This window comes from Oncorhynchus tshawytscha, linkage group LG22, assembly GCF_018296145.1.
Source record: "Oncorhynchus tshawytscha isolate Ot180627B linkage group LG22, Otsh_v2.0, whole genome shotgun sequence".
NCBI classification, from domain to species: domain Eukaryota; kingdom Metazoa; phylum Chordata; class Actinopteri; order Salmoniformes; family Salmonidae; genus Oncorhynchus; species Oncorhynchus tshawytscha.
Window position 1 is genome coordinate 27,860,674 of NC_056450.1, and position 21,983 is coordinate 27,882,656.

At 43.7% G+C, this 21,983-nt stretch overlaps 2 protein-coding genes across 8 annotated transcripts in view; both read right to left on the bottom strand.

Moving 5' to 3' along the window:
- Window positions 1-10,408, bottom strand: part of LOC112222240 (plexin-D1-like) — a 118,275-nt gene extending 107,867 nt beyond the window's left edge. Inside the window, exons 1-3 of the mRNA XM_042304015.1 lie at window positions 8,967-10,408; window positions 7,024-7,200; window positions 808-939 (exon numbers count right to left, since the gene is read on the bottom strand). Of these exons, the coding sequence (XP_042159949.1) occupies window positions 808-939; window positions 7,024-7,200; window positions 8,967-10,190 (1,533 nt within the window). The 5' untranslated portion in view covers window positions 10,191-10,408. The remainder of the gene's footprint in view (window positions 1-807; window positions 940-7,023; window positions 7,201-8,966) is intronic.
- Window positions 10,409-13,477: 3,069 nt separating this feature from the next.
- LOC112222241 (transmembrane and coiled-coil domains protein 1) overlaps window positions 13,478-21,983 on the bottom strand; it is a 124,437-nt gene continuing 115,931 nt past the window's right edge. For all 7 annotated transcript variants that reach the window (XM_024384962.2, XM_024384961.2, XM_024384963.2 and 4 more), the window contains 3 exons: window positions 20,024-20,712; window positions 17,892-18,027; window positions 13,478-15,829 (listed from right to left, as the gene is read on the bottom strand). In XM_024384962.2, coding sequence (XP_024240730.1) covers window positions 15,515-15,829; window positions 17,892-18,027; window positions 20,024-20,712 — 1,140 coding nt within the window. In that variant the 3' untranslated portion in view covers window positions 13,478-15,514. The remainder of the gene's footprint in view (window positions 15,830-17,891; window positions 18,028-20,023; window positions 20,713-21,983) is intronic.

Consider the following 21,983-nt stretch of genomic DNA (forward strand, 5'->3'; position numbering starts at 1 on the left):
GTTTTGATTGCACCATAAATCCAAATAGTTATATTGACTATATCCGTCCTAGCTCGCTCATTAATGTCTTAATCGAAATTACCGATTGCCTCTTAACCGCTCGTCGTCCCCTTATGCCATAGTTTGTACATCTCAATTGTTGATAGAAACCACGTTTGTTTAAGCAAGTCAACCATATCAGCTATGTTTTTTTTAAAGGCAGGAAATGAGGCTGAAAAAACTGTTTCACTGTCAGACAACGCTCTGCTGATAGTCAGGTGTAGCAGTGGTAAGGTGATGGGACTGCTGTTGGGACTCTGCTGATAGTCAGGTATAGCAGTGGTAAGGTGATGGGACTGCTGTTGGGACTCTGCTGATAGTCAGGTGTAGCAGTGGTAAGGTGATGGGACTGCTGTTGGGACTCTGTGATAGTCAGGTGTAGCAGTGGTATGATGGGACTGCTGTTGGGACTCTGCTGATAGTCAGGTATAGCAGTGGTAAGGTGATGGGACTGCTGTTGGGACTCTGCTGATAGTCAGGTGTAGCAGTGGTAAGGTGATGGGACTGCTGTTGGGACTCTGCTGTTGGAACAGCTTTATGTAGGCCCTAACAGTTGTTGGCACCGTTTGTCACCGTTATAGTGCAATTAATGTATTGTTTAGTGTTGTGTTGTGTAGTGGCTTTTCTAGCATGCATCTAAACATGCTAAAATGGCCACTGCATATTATGTCAAACAAACAAACTAAACCAATGCCAGTGTCAGTGAGAACATGAACCAGTCTAACTGAGTCTAGTTGATGGATAAAAGTATGGATCCCACAGCCTTACATGGTGAGAGGTCATGAGGTACAGGTAGTTCCGGTCCATGGGGTCAAAGGTCATGATGTGGTGCACTGATTCGCCAGCTGGAAGCTTCAGAGCCCACTGATTGGCCACAGTCAGGTTCTTCAGGAGGGTCAGCTGTGGGACACAAGGCAAAGTGCTTAGAAACATACAAACACCATATAATCCTACAACAATAGTCAAAGTAATCAACAATAATTTCCATTTTGGTTTTCTATTTGAGAGAATTCATGTATTAAGCCCTTTTTGTGTATTTTCAACCTAAAGGGTAAGTTCTGTGTGTTTGTAGTATTAATACAAAGGCACACTACATGGCTGTGCTGATGTGCAGTAAGCTACTTCTCCAAGGTAAGCAGATTAATTAACTTGGCCATCTGTGCTCCTCTCTCCCTCCTGTGAGATGCATAATTCTAAGTCATACAGAAAATGGAAGAACATGCTAGCTCTGCTCTGGTTTCCTGTCTCACACCTACAGTGCCTTGCGAAAGTATTCGGCCCCCTTGAACTTTGCGACCTTTTGCCACATTTCAGGCTTCAAACATAAAGATATAAAACTGTATTTTTTTGTGAAGAATCAACAACAAGTGGGACACAATCATGAAGTGGAACGACATTTATTGGATATTTCAAACTTTTTTAACAAATCAAAAACTGAAAAATTGGGCGTGCAAAATTATTCAGCCCCTTTACTTTCAGTGCAGCAAACTCTCTCCAGAAGTTCAGTGAGGATCTCTGAATGATCCAATGTTGACCTAAATGACTAATGATGATAAATACAATCCACCTGTGTGTAATCAAGTCTCCGTATAAATGCACCTGCACTGTGATAGTCTCAGAGGTCCGTTAAAAGCGCAGCGAGCATCATGAAGAACAAGGAACACACCAGGCAGGTCCGAGATACTGTTGTGAAGAAGTTTAAAGCCGGATTTGGATACAAAAAGATTTCCCAAGCTTTAAACATCCCAAGGAGCACTGTGCAAGTGATAATATTGAAATGGAAGGAGTATCAGACCACTGCAAATCTACCAAGACCTGGCCGTCCCTCTAAACTTTCAGCTCATACAAGGAGAAGACTGATCAGAGATGCAGCCAAGAGGCCCATGATCACTCTGGATGAACTGCAGAGATCTACAGCTGAGGTGGGAGACTCTGTCCATAGGACAACAATCTTTTCTTCAGCAGGGACAGGGAAGATGGTTAAAATTGATGGGAAGATGGATGGAGCCAAATACAGGACCATTCTAGAAGAAAACCTGATGGAGTCTGCAAAAGACCTGAGACTGGGACGGAGATTTGTCTTCCAACAAGACAATGATCCAAAACATAAAGCAAAATCTACAATGGAATGGTTCAAAAATAAACATATCCAGGTGTTAGAATGGCCAAGTCAAAGTCCAGACCTGAATCCAATCGAGAATCTGTGGAAAGAACTGAAAACTGCTGTTCACAAATGCTCTCCATCTAACCTCACTGAGCTCGAGCTGTTTTGCAAGGAGGAATGGGAAAAAATTTCAGTCTCTCGATGTGAAAACTGATAGAGACATACACCAAGCGACTTACAGCTGTAATCGCAGCAAAAGGTGGCGCTACAAAGTATTAACTTAAGGGGGCTGAATAATTTTGCACGCCCAATTTTTCAGTTTTTGATTGTGTCCCACTTGTTGTTGATTCTTCACAAAAAAAATACAGTTTTATATCTTTATGTTTGGAGCCTGAAATGTGGCAAAAGGTCGCAAAGTTCAAGGGGGCCGAATACTTTCGCAAGGCACTGTACATAGTTTCACTGGGCTGTGATTTGGGGGTTAAGCAAACAAACTTTAGTCAACTCCAGCACAATCTCCCTTGAAAGTACTACATTGTGATACTGGAATTGTCACCTAACTAAATGTTTTTTTAAGAAAAGACAGTTTAACATTAAGTCACGCAAACATAAACATGCCACTGTAAGTCACACAAACAAAGTGAAACACATAACACTTTATAGAAAATTATCAAATCTTTGCAATTCTTGCACATACACACTCACACATACACATACAGTGATACATAGAAAAATAAATACTAAGGCTGTGACTTCCTGTCACATAGACAGTGAGAGAGTTTGTTGTTCTGAATGGTTGTGGTTTCTGCCTCAGCTCAATGGACATCCTGCCATTCTGAGGAAACCAGCTAGAGACTGCCCTGGTTTCAAATAGACTGGGCTACTTCTCTAGTGACCAACCACAACACATCACAACACAACACACACAGATGCAGGCACGCGCATACAAGCACAAACACACACATATACATGAGCACTAGCACAAACAAACACACAAATGCTCACATGTAACAGTTATGCTTCTGTCCCTCTCATCACCAATACCTGGGCTTCAACCCTATTCACAGATCAACAACTGACACCCTCGAAGCACCGTTACTATCGCTTCACAAAAGCCGCGACAACTACTTCAAGGTCTCAGAGCGAGTGACGTCACCGATTGAAACGTTATTAGCGAGCACCCCGCTAACTAGCTAGCCATTTCACACCGGTTACACACGCACACAAACAACAATAAAGATCAACCATACAGGGTCACAATAGAGAGCCACCTGGGCAGACTGAAGGAAGTGGTGGAGGGGTGAGAAGGCACAGGGCTCAGCCAGGTCAAACAACAAAACACATGCATACTGGGAGGTCACTCACTGCCGCTCTCTCTCTCTGTTTGTCTGTCTGTCCCAACATGAAAGACTCTGTTCAACTCAGGAGTACTCAGCCGCTCCAAGCTCTGTGTGTGTGTGTGTGTGTGTGTGTGTGTGTGTGTGTGTGTGTGTGTGTGTGTGTGTGTGTGTGTGTGTGTGGGTGTGGTGTGGGTGAAGAAAGAAAAAAATTGATATGGGAGAGGGTTGAAAAAGAGGGAAATAAACAAGAGAAAGAGAGAGGGAGCGAAAGTGAGACAGAGAGCGAGACAAAGAGTGAAATAGAGAGACAGTGTTGCTGTAGTGAGGGGCAAAATTAGTTAAACATGGCTGGAATTACTTCATTGAGGGTCTCCTAACCCCAGTAGCAGAGGCCTAACTCAATCTCTACTGTTTTTCTGTACTCTGTACTACTCAGTCCGAGCCAAGCTCACAGCCAGAATCACATTACAAACACTAACAGCACCATTATACTCTGTTGCAGAGCTTCCCCCAGGGCACACACACACACACACACACACACACCATAAAACACACATAGACCTACTGTGTGTCGAACATGAACACACGCAAGATACATACTGTATGTCCCCCAGGCAACACATAATACATGCCCCATTTTAACCCCCCACACACACACACATAAACACTAATTCTGTGAGAACACACGCAGCACATAATCATGGGGTATGGGATATGCAAACTGGGTAAACACCAAACCCCTTTCACTCAGTAGCATAAGGACACAGGCAGACCCCCCCCTTCCAAAACCTAAATATGCAATCAGGTAGACCATATGGACACACACACACACACACACACACACACCACCTTAACCATCACCATACATCCGGCATAAACACAAACCATCCCAATGACCAATTATCTTCGGAACAGGCTAAACAAATCAGAAAGCTTTTTTAGGAGGCCTAAAACGAGACACCCTCCAGCAACATTTTTCTAATGTTGTAGAAGGTACCAGTCTAATTCAAACCAATATGGTCAGAAAGCTTTCAGACTGGGTTGTATTGTTTTTACCAGACACTGCTGAGAGGTAGAGGTATAGCTCATGGTGCTCTCAGTGCTGTAACTTCTCTAGTCTGTTGGCTCAGTCAGGGGTGACTTGGTGTGCTGCTGACACAGAATTAAGGAATTCTGTTAATTGCAGGAGGGAGGTTTTCATAGGATGCAGCGGCAGCAGATGTTCTACAGCTGAGCTCCCAGACTGTAGGCCAAACAATTAGAGAGACGGACCCTTAAACACACACTGTGTGACAGTGAGTCACATCATGATGGATCCCCAGAAAAGTGTGACGTGCTGCACCCAAAAATAAGTCACATAATACTTGTTTCTGCATCAAGGATAGTGTACCACATCTGGACACACCAAAGAATGACCTCAAATAAAAGCAGACGTTTTCATTCACAATAGCTGAGATGAATTCATAGTGCATCACTTTATCTTCAACCTGATCCTTCAACCAGGACCCACAGTAAAGCAAATGTCCTCTCATCGCAGATGCTCTGGCCTTGTACTTGGGTCGTTCCACCTCAAAAAGCACCAGAAAGAGGATTTCAACAACCACCATCTCAGATTGTTCTGAAATAGTTTCTGTTGTTAGAAACAGATAAGATTAGCATTCCTGCAACATTACTTTGTTGAAATATAATAATTTGATCTCTGAGAAATTAAGCTAATTGATTGCACACAAAATGTGCCATTTTAATTTATAGGATTCATATAATATTCAATAAATGTAGTACCTAACAATTGATTTGGACCAAACTTTTTTAAAACATTGAGTTAGACATGAGGAATTCAAATAAATGGTCAAAAGCCACCCACGGGCCCACCCACGGGCCCACCCATGCCCCACGCCAATCCCACCCCAACATGTCTTTCTCATTATTCCTCATGTCTTTCTCATTATTAGCAAAAAGTGGCCAATTTGGGTGCAATGAATTAGCTTAAATTATCAGAAATTCAATTATATTTCAACAAAATAATGTTGCAGGAATGCTTATCTGGTATTTTTCTAACTACGGAAATTATTTCAGAACAATCTGGGATGATGGGTGTCATGGCTTGCTGAAATGACGTGGAACGACCCGCTATATTGAGTTTTGAAAATATTTACCAAATAAACTAAAGTCAAAAAGAATAAAAAGTAACATAATAAAATCAACAATAACGAGGCTATATACAGTCAGTCATATGGGAACTTTCGTTATTACTGTACCTTTCAGCAGTCATTCTTTACAGGTCAGCACCCTTAGACCTACTTCTCAGTTATTTTCAGATTTCTCATCTTTTTCTTTGGGTCATTCCACGAAATGAGTGCCTTTGCCATATCTACTTTCATATTTTAAGTATAAATTGTGTACAAATATAGAATTGTAAAAGCCTGTTATATTAAATGAAGTGCTCTTTATAGACCACATGGAAAATTCAATAAATCATTTTTTAATATGAATAAAGACTTGCTAAAGTGACTAAATTCAGCATTTTGACATGTCCCTCAGTATCTTGTCCCTTTGTGCATTCACCATCATTGTAAAGCCCTAGTTATTTTGTTGCTTTTACAAAGTCATTTCTGAAGATTATTATTTATTTCATGTGATTAGTGATTCATTTTAAGGTATCAAAAAGAAAATCCCTAATTTTAAGGTCAACCCTGTGACGTGAACTGAACTCTCATTTTAAATGGTGAAACTATTCCTAAATCTTTTTTTTCAAAAGAAACATTGAATATCTAATAGTCAAATCATAGTGTAAAAGCAGGTGAGCTGGTTCTACTCTTTTTGGCCATTTTCAGGTGTTTTGTGGTGGAAGACTGAGCGGATTGAGCATAACACAACCCTGTTACCCATGTATAGACCGGCTAGAAATGTTTTAACAATTTAACAATTGTTGTGAAGCTTGAATTCAATTGCCTCTCCCTGTTGCACACAACAAGCTTCCATTCCCCCTGTCACAAGGATGATTATGGATGATTTAAAATGAAGTCGTCAATCCTGTTATGGTCAACCATATTACTTTATTTGGCACTAAATAGGCACTTACTATAGCCCTTTTTTTATTTAACCTCTTGAGATGGGAAAACACATGATTTATTAAGTTGAATGTGCTCTTTATGACAGAACGTTAAAATTAGGTGAAATCAAAATGTTTAGTTGCATTACTCAAAAGACACCTAATAAGTGGAATGATCCCTTTACTTTAAAAAAAATCAGCTTTCCCTGATGTTCCACCTCTATAGTAATTTACACCTGACACTTTTAACTTATTTTCAATAAATGTCATTACATCCCTGAATAAAATAATGGCTGAATATCTCTGGCACATTCAGTTTGTTCTTAACTTCCGGCAGCAAAGTTAGACTGTGAGGTAGTAGGCCTAGCAACTGTACATTTTTTCCTTTACAAGACAAAAAGGACAACAAATAAACCACTGCTCTCTCTCTTTTATAAATGTGTATATTCCTGAGAGGTTTTTTATGTAAGTAAACCATCTCCTCTGACCTTGCGCAGTCGTCCTGTGCTGGTTCCCAGAAACACCACGGTGTGGTTGTGTATGTTGTCCACAGCAACCGAGCTGAGGCCCAGGGACTCAAACAGGGGCGTGGCCCTCAGGGGCCTCCGTAGGGCCAGCGGGTGCTGCAGGTGGGCCGCTCCACAGTCCAGTTGCTCCGGTTGCAGCTGACAGACAGAGAGAAAGATCTTATTTTAAAGTTGGTTTAAAATATCTCAATTTACAGGAAGAGAGACTGGCAGGCATGCATGTGGGCAGGCAGAAAAAGATAAATGGAAAGAAAAATAACCCCAAAACAGTGTACCACCATTATTGGACACTTATGTTTTAGTAGGCTACACTGTAATAATTATGTAATTATAACACTATGAAAAGCTAAAATGCTATGTCTTCTTGAGAATTGGCCATTTTCCCTCTAAATGTTCAGGACAGCTGAAGGCCTGTTATACAGTAAGTAGCCTGTTGTCAACATTTACCATGTGAAAATGAAAACTTGAGTATATATCAAAACATTCATTCCATTTGATTCGAATGCTTGGATGACTTCCACAAGCCAATGTCCATAGTCTTTTGGAGAGCAAAGGAACAGTAAGGACTCGAAGAAGAACACAGTGAAGTGGAGCAAGAGAGAGATCTTTCCCACGAGCCGCTCCACTCTCGACCTCAGGGTTTATCATAAATTGTGTATTTGGCTTTCCTTCAATGGAGGGCCCTCAGAAACGCTACAAATATATCAGATTTCCCTGGTCACCGCGGACTAAAAGCAAAAGCAAGAAAACCATTTCTTCTTCGGGGCAATGCTGACATTCTTCACGAAAAACACAACAATTTCAAGCTGCAGATTTGCAGGCCTCGGGGAAACAGGCGGAGAACGATTGTCGGTCGAGATTTCTAATCTGGTTACCGGAGCCTACAGCGCAGGCCAGCACGACACAACACCGCTCATAGGACAGCCCCGCATCTTTACGACCTGACTGTCAACGCAGTGGTCTGGAGACAGCCTGTTTGTCACAACTAGCGACCTGTCAATCTCACCACAATGAAACTATGGAATTTCACATTCCTCAGATGGCGCGAGCGGCATAAATACTTTTCATGTTAAGAGACATTTCCGTTAATAGGGGCACTTTAGCCTAAATAATGAGAGGGGCTTTATAGTGTCAAAGTAACCGCCTTTATAGACATGATCTGTAAATTAATAAGAATAAACTTTTCTTCTTGAATTACATGCATAAAATATGAGATAATGTGATATGTTATTTGACACAACACGATCCAACACTGATTAATCTCGATTTATTTAACTCTGCTTCTCATAAAATAAATAGGCCTACTATCTTTTTCTGAGAGAAGTAATCCGTTTGCCAAGGGGAAGAAAAAAAAATGTGTTGTGTATTCGATGCCCAATGAAAGTTTTCTTTAAAAAATGTAAATACATAAATCCATTCTTCCTCTCCAACATGCAATAGGCTGTAGGCCTAAACCTGAATGAGCTGGCGCGGATGTGACTTTCACAGAAATTCCCTGCACGGTTCCCATAACCTTCGCGTGCTTTGGGAGATTCTTCACACAATCGCCGCCCTGGGCTGCGCTCGTGACATCGGAGCTTTCCCCCCAGAAATTATATGGGGTGATTCATTATTCAAACTGTCATACCAAGTTGCCAAAAGCAACATATTTGCGGAAATATGTATTTATAGAAGCAAATCCAATAATAAAATACATCTTAAAATAAATATTTTAGACAAATGTAAGAATGTTTTTATGACATTATGCAAACTGGGGAAACGAACAGCGCCGTATTGCGCGTAATTGTGGATGCTAACTTTATCTAGGCTAAATCAAATAATACAAAACAGTATTAGTTCCAACCAAGTCTCTCAAACATGAATAAGCATACAGATCTCACTGAAGTGTAAAATGCTTCACTTACCACAAGGTTCCCTTTGTGTACGCATGCTGCGCCCGAACCCTGGATGACGCTGTCCAGCACCTGCACATCGCTGCTGGGGGAGTTTGAGCAGTTCCTCCGGCCCTGACGGATCTCCTCCTCGATATCTGAGAACCGAAAAGCGCACAGGGCAGACTTTCTGTCTGATTTGGTGAACACTCCGAAAAGGTGCGAATCCAGCCCCTCTCCGCTCCCGGAGTGGATTTCCGCAGGGTGAACGGAGACCAGTCGGTTGTAGATGTTTCCGTTATATCCACACTGAAGCGGCATCTGGATGAAGGACTCAGTGAGCTTTCGGCTTTCCGAGGTGGATTTTCGTGTGTTCTCAGTGTCCAGGCATATCCTTGCAAGGATGCTGTTCGGCTGGTTCTGCTTGTGGCCCATATTCGCGTCATTGTTGATAGCAATATAAGCGTAGGTCTTCTGAATGAAGGCATGCACGAAGTTTAGTTTATTCTTCTGCTTCACCTCCTGTTTTATCTTGAAGACGTTGTCCTCGGACGGGTTGATGTCATAGGTGAACAGCCTGGATAAATCATTGATGTTCAGGGACCGAATTGCGATTTCGGGTGTGTTCTCGAAGCGCAGGTCCTCCTTGCTGTGGTTCTTGGGGAAAAACTGGGTCCCAGCCCCAGTGTAAGTGGCCCCGACGAGGAGCCGGGTGTTACCCCCGTGGCTCCTGAAGATGAGCCCCACCGTGGAGGCGTTAGGGTGGTTGGCGGCGATGTTCAGCATGCTGGGGAACACGGTCTTCTCGCCATGAGGGGGGAACTCCACGGCTATCTCCGATATGTTTTCCATCTTCCTGAGCTCACAAAAGCCCTGGTACACCGAGCCGCATACCACCAGCACCCCCTGCTCCCTGTCCAGCTCGAGCAGCTTGTTGAAGTTGTCGGTGAGGGATTTGGGGTGCTCGCAGGGCGCCTGGGGCAGCTGCGGCGCATGGCACAACAGGTTGTCCTCCACCGGCCCCGTTCTCTTCTCCACTTCTACGCTCAGGGTCCCGTTAAGCTGGTACACCATGTTTACCGTAGCCAGGTAGACTTTTCTGCTAACCTCATCCACCACAAAGTTATTTGTCTGGTTTTGAGAGGCGAACGCCTGTTGGATCTGAAGCGCGCTGGCAAGGCTGTGATGGGCATTCCAGGGCGATTCTAGCACCAGAACGCCGAGAATCAGAACTGCTATCTTTTCCGAAGGAGGCATTTTTCCTTCTGGCCGGTTTCCGCGTGTTCTGTGCGGAGGGGTGCATTGAGTAAGGACAAAATAATGTGTTTGTTCCTACTGCGACAATCTACGAGGAAATGCTGTTTCCTGCTCAAAATCCAAACACAGAGTGACGCAATAAGATTCGTGCTTCATTTTCCCAGTGCAGCTCACCGCGGAAGAGAGTTGAGCGCGCAGAGCTGTCTGCTGCCCCTCTCTCTGCCCACTCCACCTACAGCCCCGCTCCCAGCGGCTGCAATCCCAAACTCCCCATTAATTCTTATTATAGTATTATAGTAGGCCCACGCCTTGGAATTTCATACTTTAAAATGTGTTCAGTCAAAGTTCATTGTTGCGATTGGTGCATGCTAATTGTAGGCTATTTGCGTAATGTTCATCCACACACCAAGGCAGAACAATAATGGTGTAATTACTGTTAATGATCTCTCTCTCTCTATGTATATGTATATAAAACTATAATAAAATAATTTTTACAAAATAATAATTTGAGAGGAATTTGAGGGGGAATAATAATTTGAGAAGAAAGTATAGCCTATGGTTCCGCTCCTCTTAGGGTTAATGGCGGGTCTTGCTCTCATCTCCTGCGGCCAGTTGGTCCCTTGGTTTTCAGATTAGTTTTGCCTGCAGATACGCAGAGGGCTCCGTCTGATCTGCGCACATACGGTGGGGGTAAGCTACGTGAAAGTGCTACCAGATGGGCACCACAGCGCACCTTTCCGGTTTTTGACATTCACATCTATTTAGCAGAGCTTTTGGGTCTGCGACTCATAAATATTCTAAAGCAACACATGTGCACCTCTCAAAAATGTGTGATTAAGTTTAAAGAGAAAATCTGCTGTTGCTAGATCCATTTTTTGGACTTCATATGTACCTAATGATTCTTGACGAATACAACCTTTAAATGAAATACAAAATAAAATGGTACTTGCCACATGCGCCGAATACAACAGGTGTAAGTTGGCCTTACCGTGAAATGCTTACTTTCAAGCCCTTAACTATATTTATTGAACTGCATTGTTGGTTAAGAAAATATTTACTAAATAAACTAAAGTTTTAAAAAGAAGTTACACAAAACAACAATACCGAGGCTATATACAGAGGGTTCAGCTTAGACGAGGTATGTAACCACGCTCATGAGCTTAGTTCTACTGTCGTACCCACTCACAATCCAAAATATAGCCTACGCTTTTTTAACTCGAATGTTTGTAAACAAAGTAAATAAAGAAACTCTGTATAATTTTGATATCATGGATATTCGGTGCTTGCATCCATAGCCCTGTCTATGAATTTGAGAATGGTTACATTTCTCCAGCCCCATCCATCTGGTTTTTGCGAAACAGGGGAAGTTGATTTGTCTTTTATTGTTCAACTACTGATTGCCCCTTTAAACTTCAATTTTTTCCCAAAACAAATGAAGTGCTTCTTGTGAACAACTACGCAATGAGAGAACATTGAAAAGCTCAAAGGGACTTTAAACAAAAAGTGACAGCGCAAATTGAGAGCCCGTAATTTTGGATTAGGCTACCCATGGATTTATTCTCTCAAAAACCGTTAAAATAGGCCCACAGAAAGTAAATACAATTACCAAATGTGATGGCCATCACTCTGTTCTATTCGACGCATTGTAACCCATGCGTCATGCCAGTTTGGACAGTATCAAAGCATGCTGGAACTATTATATCTCTCGGGACAGCTCTGTTCCTCTCAGGTCAGTGCACGCCCCCCATCACCACTTGGCGACGTTATTTGCGCTGATAAACACCGCCCGGGTCAATGCGTGTTTACGTTGGACCGCACTCACGCTCATCTAATCCGCCAGCGCGGAGGGGCAGGAAAGCGGTCTGATAAGGAACCAGCTGACTGATCGCAAAGCAGGACCAACAGTCTCCACCACGCATACGTACAGCCTAAGCCTACACACACACCCTCCAACACACTCCCTAATACCCCACTAAGAGTGAGAGTGGGAAGGGACCGGGAAAATAGACTGGGGAGAGAGGGGGTATCACGGGTCACTGCTGTCAAGGATCAGATATCAACGAAGAGTGCTGCGTTCTGGTTACACTCGATTATTCGTGACACCTCACCGAAGCGCGCGCGTGTGTGTGTGTTGAGGTAGGCTTATTTGTCATACATGGGTCTTGTAATATATGCAACATAGATACGGTGCATAAAGAAAATGCATTTAAACAGTATTGGTGCGTGTAAGAGAGAGAGCGAGAGACTTCCTGAGCCTTCTCTCACAGTGAGGTGAGGGCCTTCTGGAGTGAGAGACTGCTATTTTCTCTGTTGTCAGTGAAAACAGCTTCTACTCTGTGGTGGAGCTCTGAGGCCCGGGCTCTGCCCAACAACCTGTTTCCTGACAGATAAGAAACAACACCTCCACAAGGCCTGGTCAACACTCCACAGCCCATCCACCCCATATGGACTGACATTGTGGTGCATGAACAGCTAGGGAATATGAATGGGAAAAATACACACACAGTAAATATGGTGTTTCAAGCATCTATTTGATAACTTTGAGCATACAGATCAAATCAAATGTATTTATATAGGCCTTTGTACATCAGCTGATGTCTCAAAGTGCTGTACAGAAACCCAGCCTAAAACCCCAAACAACAAGCAATGCAGGTGTAGAAGCACAGTAGCTAGGAAAAACTCCCTAGAAAGGCCAAAACCTAGGAAGAAACCTAGAGAGGAACCAGGCTGAGGGGTGGCCAGTCCTCTTCTGGCTGTGCCGGGTGGAGATTATAACAGAACATGGCCAATATGTTCAAATGTTCATAAATGACCAGCATGGTCGAATAATAATAATCACAGTAGTTGTCGAGGGTGCAACAGGTCAGCACCTCAGGAGTAAATGTCAGTTGGCTTCATCTGTGTGGGTCATGTCAGGAAACTAAGGTGCTATAAAACATGAGAGTATCGCCATCTAGTGGATTAATACAAACTTCAACAGGGCTTATTTATTCACACTATAATCAACTCACATTAAACACTGTAAACCACCACCAGTGCTTCAGTCTACTTTGTTCCTCAATTAAACATTGCATCCAGACATAGTGTGGTCCAGGCAGTTTAAGAATCTGTTTTACAACATTACTTTGCTTTAAATAATTGCTCTTATTGGTCCATTTCCTCCTTAACCTGAAGCAGGAGCTGGCCAGCATGGAGGAGATAATCGCCTACCAATCCTACGAGAGAGCTAGACACACCCCAAACCCTTCAGATCCCCAACACACACACACAAGTCAGGGGGCCAGGAGTTAGTCAGGAATGCACTTTTATTATCCCACATCAGAAGGCACTGGAGTGGTTTAGTACACAACCCTATCCTACCACGCTGCATCGGAGGTCATGGCAAAGTCACACCAAGGTCAGAGGTCAACTCAGGAGCCACTCACCTGGGGAACCTTCAAGATCACAACAATGATCAGTATCTTTAAACTGATTGGTGTGTAATAACAATATCCATTGACTTCTATTAATTTCTATTTAGTGATTAGACTGACAAATTCAGTGCGGTTTCTGGTGGAAAACTGTTTCAAAGATCCTAAACATGCTGGTCCAAACACTATGGAACGCTGGTCTGCAGCTCCCACTATAAGTTATTATCTTCATCAAACAAGTGTCAGAATGGACTTCAGATGGACTCATTCATATCATCTAGGTCGACTGAAGCTCCATGAACAGATGAATGGTAGGATAAGACGGATAGAGAGCCATCGTATTCAGCAGTAATCAAGGACCAGGATTAGGAAACACACATCAGGTTATTAGCAGTGAGTGTCTCAGAGCAATTACCCAGACAACCTTGTAAAGGTATATTCTGTTAGCCTGGTCCCATATCAGTTTGTGCTTAGTTTAGCCAACTCTTCTGTCATGTCATGACTGTGAGAGTTAGAGGAGTTGGCTAATAAAGCACATACAGATCTGGAAATGTGAAATAGGACAGTTTTGGCACATAAGGCAGTATGCTGAAAAAACAGGGCAATGAGGAGAGAGATGGAGAGATAGGACAGTAAGGCTGCGTTTACACAGGCAGCCCAATTCTGATCTTTTACCCACTAACTGGTCTTTTGACCAATCATATTAGATCATTTCACATGAGATTTTTCTCAGAGCTGATCTGATTGGTAAAAAAAAAAACAGTTAAAAAAAGATCAGATTTGGGCTGTCTAAACATAGCCATTGTAATGGAGTGAGTCACATTATTCATACAGGCAGTGCATTGAACAACAGTAGCATGGCAGTGGAGACAGTTGTCTATGTCTGGCAGACAGTCTACGCCTTTTCAACATGGAATTCAGCTGACACAATGGGTGAGCACCAGTGAAAGCAATATCATGGCAACTCCACATTTCCTGCAAAGTGGCCTTATCTGTACCTATGGTTTCTGGTGCCTCTGTGGTGAGTGGCCCTAACTGTCAAACCCTCCCTCTTGTCTAAGCTGGCGCTACTCTCTAAAAGTCATTAGAATTCATAACATCACCTCTCCTAATTAAAATGACCTCTCCTAATTAATTTACTCTCCTTTAAAAAAAAAAAAAAGACACCTTTAATAGGACGTAAATCATTGCTAGTAGAAACAGTACGGAAGCACGAGAAGTCTCAGCGTGACACTCAAAGTAATGTCCATCAGTCTTTTGTGTCCAGAAAACAAAGAGTACTCTGTAGAAAGGTTCCTTTTCATCTCAGAATCCATCGCGATGGAAAAAGTGCGAGGCGGGGATTCATTCATCTTTTCATTTTCTACCAATAACAGACCGGTAGAGCACTTTCTTTATGAAAGGCAACCAAATCAGAGTACCATTTATCTGCAGAGGGCCTGAGCCTCTGAGGTGAACGTCCAATCAGTTTCTTGACAAGCTCCTCTTTGTGCAGAGTGGGAGGAGCTTAACGCTACATGGTACTGAATAAAATGTAAAAAATAATATATTATTAGAAAAAATAATAAACAACAATAATATACTTGATTAACCCCTAGAAGAAAAGAAAAACAGTATGACGATGCATCCTGTGAAAGAAATAAACACTATTTCTGAATGTAAACAAAGTCTCATCCTTCCTAAACAAAAGTCATGACTGAGTGGTATTCTCATCTTCCATCCTTCCCTCACTTTCTCCTCAGTCCAAATCCTGCCTCACAGAGCTCAACCGATAGACTAATTCTACAGCGTCCGTCAACACAACCACCACATCCTATTGGCAGTTAGGCTCTTCCTGCTTTCTGTGTGTGTGTGTGTGTGGAGACAGAGTATCCACCCTCGCGCATAGTCATAGAAACACACGTCTCCATTCGGTCATCTGGGCAGCTGCAGGGCACGGTGCGTGTAGCCCGACAGCGCATCCCAGTTCCTCCAGAGGAAGGCGAAGAGGAGGATGAGGAGGAGGGTGGAGAAGGACCGGGAGCGGGTTTTCATTAGAGGGACCACACAGTTGGCCACAGTGGAGACAAACACCAGGAGCACAGCCATGAGGGCCAGGAGGACATTGATGAGTTTCCCCAGCAGTGTCCGGGCCGTGGCGTTCTCCAGGCCCTCTAGCTGGACCACCTGCTGCTGCTGCTGCTGCAGCTCCATCTTAGAGATACGCGTCTGACACGCCTCCAGAGCTTCCTGCAGGACAGGAGGATAGAAAAGGGTTAGACATAGTAGTACACAGTATGGCTACACACAGTAAAGACTACAGAAAAAAGTGGACCGAGCACACCCCCATTCTCATCAACGGAGCAGGTTGAGAGCTTCAAGTTCCTTGGCGTCCACAGACAGTCATGAAGAGGGCACGACAAAACCTATTACCCCTCAGGAGACTGAAAATATTTGGCATGGGTCCTCAGATCCTCAAAAAGGTTCTACAGCTGCACCATTAAGAGCATCCTTACTGGTTGCATCACTGCCTGGTATGGCAACTGCTCGGCCTCCAACCGCAAGGCACTACAGAGGGTAGTGCGTACGGCCCAGTATATCACCGGGGTCAAGCTTTCTGACATCCAGGACTTCTATACCAGGTGGTGTCAGAGGAAGGCCCTAAAAATTGTCAAAGACTCCAGCCACCCTAGTCATAGACTGTTCTCTCTGCTACCGCACGCCAAGCGGTACCGGAGTGCCAAGTCTAGGTCCAAGAGGCTTCAAAACAACTTCTACCCTCAAGCCATAAGACTCATGAACAGCTAATCAAATGGCTACCCAGACTATTGTACATATTACTTCAATTACCTCGACACCGGTACCCCCTGTATATAGCCCCGCTATTGTCATTTACTGCTGCTCTTTAATTATTTGTTAATCTTATCTCTTACTTTTTTTGTTGTTGGTATTTTGGTATTTTCTTAAAACTGCATTGTTGGTTAAGGGCTTGTAAGTAAGCATTTTACTGTAAGGCCTACACCTGTTGTATTCAACGCAAGTGACAAATAACATTTGATCTGATTTGATTTTGAGTGTCTGACACACACACACACACACACACACACACACACACACACACACACACTTTTTTTTGGCACTAACTTGAGTTCTTTCAACACAACATCTGTTACATTATGGGGCTTGTTCTAATGGATTCCAATGAAACAAAATATAATTATTAAGTAATTATAGTACTATTATCTCTGACCCCATCATGTGTTTTAAATACCAGGTCAATATTAGGGCCGTCAGAGTTTTTATCTAATTTTTTGTACCCCTTTTTTCTCCCCAATTTCGTGGTATCCAATTGGTAGTAGTTACAGTCCTGTCTCATCGCTGCAACTCCCGTACGGACTCGGGAGAGGCAAAGGTTGAAAGCCATGCGTCCTCCTAAACACAACCCAACCAAGCCACACTGCTTCTTGACACAATGCCCATCCAACCCAGAAGCCAGTCGCACCAATGTGTCGGAGGAAATACCGTACACCTGGCGACCGTGTCATCATGCATGCGCCCGGTCCGCTACAGGAGTCACTAGAGCGCGTTGGGACAAGGACATCCCTGCTGGCCAAACCCTCCCTAACCCAGACGACACTGGGCCAATTGTGCGCCGCCCCATGGGCTTCCCGGTCGCGGCCTGCTGCGAAAGAGCCTGGACTCGAACCCAGAATCTCTGGTGGCACAGCTCTTAGACCACTGCACCACCCGGGATGCCCGGGCTGTCATAGTTAATCAGTGAACTCAAATGTATTAATATTTTAGTACAGACATTTTCATTGCAATGTAAAAACAAGCTGACACTAAGGTTAAAAAAGTGTGCTTTCTCAAATTCCCTAATTTTGCTAACCGTTACTTTAGACAAAATCAAGATGTCAATATTCTTGTAATGTTTTTTGTATGAAAAATCTTGAATTACAGCCTAATTTGAGCAAATTCAGAATTGGCTAATTATCGTGATTACATCACAGCAAATCCTGTGATTTAACTCAATTACATTTTTTGAAAGCCCTAGTAAAATAGTGAACTGTAAATTAACCTGGAAGTTGTACACAAAGATTAAACAACACTGGCTTATGTCTGATTGGGTTTGTTCCTCATAACTGTTCAAGGCTTTCTGTTTGTCTTCAGATAAAGTTGTGATTATGAAATGAATCACAGTCATATCATACAGTTGTCTGGCTATCTAGTTTGTGTACAGTGTGTGTGTGTGTGTGTGTGTGTGTGTGTGTGTGTGTGTGTGTGTGTGTGCGCATGCATGACTGTGACTGACCTGTATGTCTCTGGCTCTCTCGTAGGACTGGTAAGCTATCTTCTCCTCCATGCTGGCCAGCTCCTGCTTCAGGTTGAGGATCTCATTCTGGTGGAGCTCTGTCAGATCATTCAGCTGCTCCTCCAGACGCTCACACCTACAGAGGAACACACACGTTAATCTAACAGCTCACACAGACATATACACAGACAGAGACACAGAGATGGATGGATGGATGGATGGATGGACGGACACACACACACACACACACACACGTGTGCCCCATAGACAAACACAGGTTCCAGTTTTTCCTGGACAAGAGGTTAAAGAGCTTTCAGGTGGAATGACACCTGACTGGATGGATGATTATCTGTGAGCTGATCAGCACATGCTTACTCACCTGCTGATGAGTGACCAATGGCAGATAATCAGCAGTTTGACACTGACCAATCAGGAGGGAGAGGGAGGATGTGATTGTCTGTGAATGCATGCATGCGTGTTTGTGATTAAGTGAATCACACCACCAGTCTGATCTCATTATGTCTTACTTAACCAGTTTAAGAGTCACATTTTAATAAGATGTACAACTATGCCCTCTGGTACTGCACACACACAAACACACGCTCTGGTGGTTAATCAGACAATAAAAATATCAGAATATAGGTGAATCAGAGAGGGGAAGATGGGGAAGTGGAGGAGGGGGAAGCTACTGCAGAACGTCCTGTACCATCCTAATACTGCTGACTGCACCAAAAACTAAATGCCAAGCCTACGGGCAAAGTTTCCTCTAGGAGTTATACAGGTAGGAGGCTCCATATTCTAAACAATGGTTCAAACACAGTGGTTTAACCATAACTGTGTGGTCAATGCTCAGAACATGGTCATCAGCAGAAGACATGGTCAAAGCTCCTTCTGCTGGACCTTATTTTTAGCCTGAAAGACAAAAAAAACACATACTTGTGCCCCTGATGGATATTCTAGAGAGAAAAATGTTTTTGTCTCCTCGTCATGAAAATCCTCTCCCCCTCCCTTGACTAACATGCCCTGAGATAGCAACACATGCCCTCAGATAGATCTGTGATAGGACAGGACAAGATCCTTGTGCTAGGGACTGGTTTGCAGTAAAGTGCTTCTTCCTTGTTCCTCCACAGCAGGGACTTTTCCCTGGCCACCTACACTCGGCCGGCTTTAAGGGAGTTTCAGGGTTTCCGCTTCAAGTCTCAAGTCAGCGTTTTGATAACCAACCCCCCATCCCCCTTTGACACCATGCAGGTTTGTAAAAAGTGCCAGGTAAATAGACTTGAATGGGTTCTCTGTACCTGTTGTGTCTTTACTAAAAGGTACATACACCTCTTCACTTTAGTAGTCTAGGGCTGATCTCTCTGCCTAAATGATGGATACTGTCACTAGTTTACAATTCAGTTTTAAGGGCAATGAAGCTTCGACCTGTCTTATGTTGATTAGAGTGGGTTTGGTTTCAGTGAAAACACTCCTGCACATCAATATCACTTTGCAATAACCTTCCAAATCTTAACCTTATACATCTCTGTGTGGGGTTTTTCCTACAGGGCTCTCTCTCACTCCCTCTAGCACTCTACTTCTATTCTCTCTCTACATATATAGTGTGTTAAGTACAATGATGTATGTAAAACCTGGATTGCTGATGCTATGTATTGGCCAATGAGAGGCTTTGAAGCGACCGGTTGGCCATTTTGGTACTCCCCAGTAGGAGCAGTCCTTCATAGGAACGAATGGAATTCTACAGTATTTCAATTGAATGTTTCAAGGACAAAATTATATTTAATTGTAGTGGGGACAGTAACATTAGTAATCGCTAAAAATGATACTCTAAGGAAAATGTTTTTTTTTTTATGTTTAGCTAACAATAATTTGTAAGTATACATTAAGGTGTCTGTCATAGAATAAATGTGGCAAAATCAAAGGGAAATAAATGGATTTCTATAGCTTCCAAAATATTGTTTGCAATGGCGGGGAAGTGCCAAGATGGAGGCACAGTGGCATCAAAACAGCACCCCCTGTCATAAATCTAGAATATATATAAATCATTGGTTAAGTAAGTCAGTACCTAAATTGTTTGTCCTGCAGGGCCTGCATGATGACAGCATGTCCTCTAGCTCCCTCTCCCTCCCTACCTGAATCGTTCCTCCTGCAGGGCCTGCATGATGACAGTGTAGTCTCTCTGATAGTGACTCTTCAGCCCCTCCAGATTCTCCTCTAGTCTCCCCTGGCCCTCCTGCACCTCCTGTAGCAGCATGTCCAGGCTAGAGCTCTGGCTCCTCTCCAGGGTGTTCCCCTTGGAGCTGGGGGGGCCTCCGGGAGCCCCTGTGGTGCTGTTGGCCCCTGCCGACCCCGATGTAGCGCTGGAGCAGTCATCCTCGCTGCCGTACTTGGGGCTGGACTGCAGATGGTGGTGCCCTGCGCTGCCCAGAGAACTCCCCCCGGCCCCAGTCACCCCCTCCTCGCCCCCTGACGGATCCTCCAAGGAGTCCTTCAGCCCGGGGATATTGTCGGCGCTGCCAAACTTGTTGCGGAACAGTGAGGCAATCTCCCGGGGCTTTGAGACGACCCCGGCGGCGGCGGAGTGCGTGGCCTGGGAGAAGCTGGAGAGGCCTCCCTTGACACTGTCCACCACGCCCTCGCTGAAGCCTGTGACCTTTGCCCCCACGTCCTTCAGGCCCTGCTGCATGTCCCTGAGGACGTCCTTGGGCTGGCGAGGGATGCCGTTGTGCTCCACCTCCCTCAGCTTGCGGTGGTAGTGCTCCAGCTTCCTCTGCAGCTGCTGGATGGTCTGGGCGGACTTCTGGTTCTTCTTCTCAAACACCTGCAGTTATATAGGACACTTATGTGTCTGTTATAGGACACTTATATAAATATATATACACACACACAGTTGAAGTCGGAAGTTTACATACACCTTAGCCAAATACATTTAAACTCAGTTTTTCACATTTCCTGACATTTAATCCTAGTAAAAATTCCCTGTCCTAGGTCAGTTAGGATCACCACTTCATTTTAAGAATGTGAAATGTCAGAATAATAGTAGAGAGAATGATTTATTTCAGCTTTTCTTTCTTTCATCACAGTCCCAGTGGGTCAGAAGTTTACATACACTCAATTAGTATTTGGTAGCGTTGCCTATAAAATATTTAACTTGGGTCAAACGTTTCGAGTAGCCTCCCACAAGCTTTCCACAATAAGTTGGGTGAATTTTGGCCCATTCCTCCCAACAGAGCTGGAGTCAGGTTTGTAGGCCTCCTTTCTCGCACACGCTTTTTCAGTTCTGCCCACAAATTTTCTATGGGATTGAGGTCAGGGCTTTGTGATGGCCACTCCAATACCTTCACTTTGTTGTCCTTAAACCATTTTGCAACAACTTTGGAAGTATGCTTGGGGTCATTGTCCATTTGGAAGACCCATTTGCGGCAGGGTAGCCTAGTGGTTAGAGCGTTGGACTAGTAACCGGAAGGTTGCAAGTTCAAACCCCCGAGCTGACAAGGTACAAATCTGTCGTTCTGCCCCTGAACAGGCAGTTAACCCACTGTTCCCAGGCCATCATTGAAAATAAGAATTTGTTCTTAACTGACTTGCCTGGTTAAATAAAGGTACAATTTAAAAAAAAAATGTGCGACCAAGCTTTAACTTCCTGACTGATGTCTTGAGATGTTGCTTCAATATATCCACATCATTTTCTTGTTTTACTGTGGATATAGATACTTTTGTACCAGTTTCCTCCAGCATCTTCACAAGGTCCTTTGCTGTTCTGGGATTAATTTGCACTTTTCGCACCAAAGTAGGTTAATCTCCAGGAGACAGAACGCGTCTCCTTCCTGAGCGGTATGACAGCTGCGTGGTCCCATGGTGTTTATACATGCGTACTATTGTTTGTACAGAGGAACGTGGTACCTTCAGGTGTTTGGAAATTGCTCCCAAGGATGAACAAGACTTGTAGAGGTCTACAATTTTTTTTCTGAAGTCTTGGCTGATTCATTTTGATTTTCCCATGATGTCAAGCAAAGAGGCACTGGGATTGAAGGCAGTCCTTGAAATACATCCACAGGTACACCTAAAATTGACTCAAATTATGTCAATTAG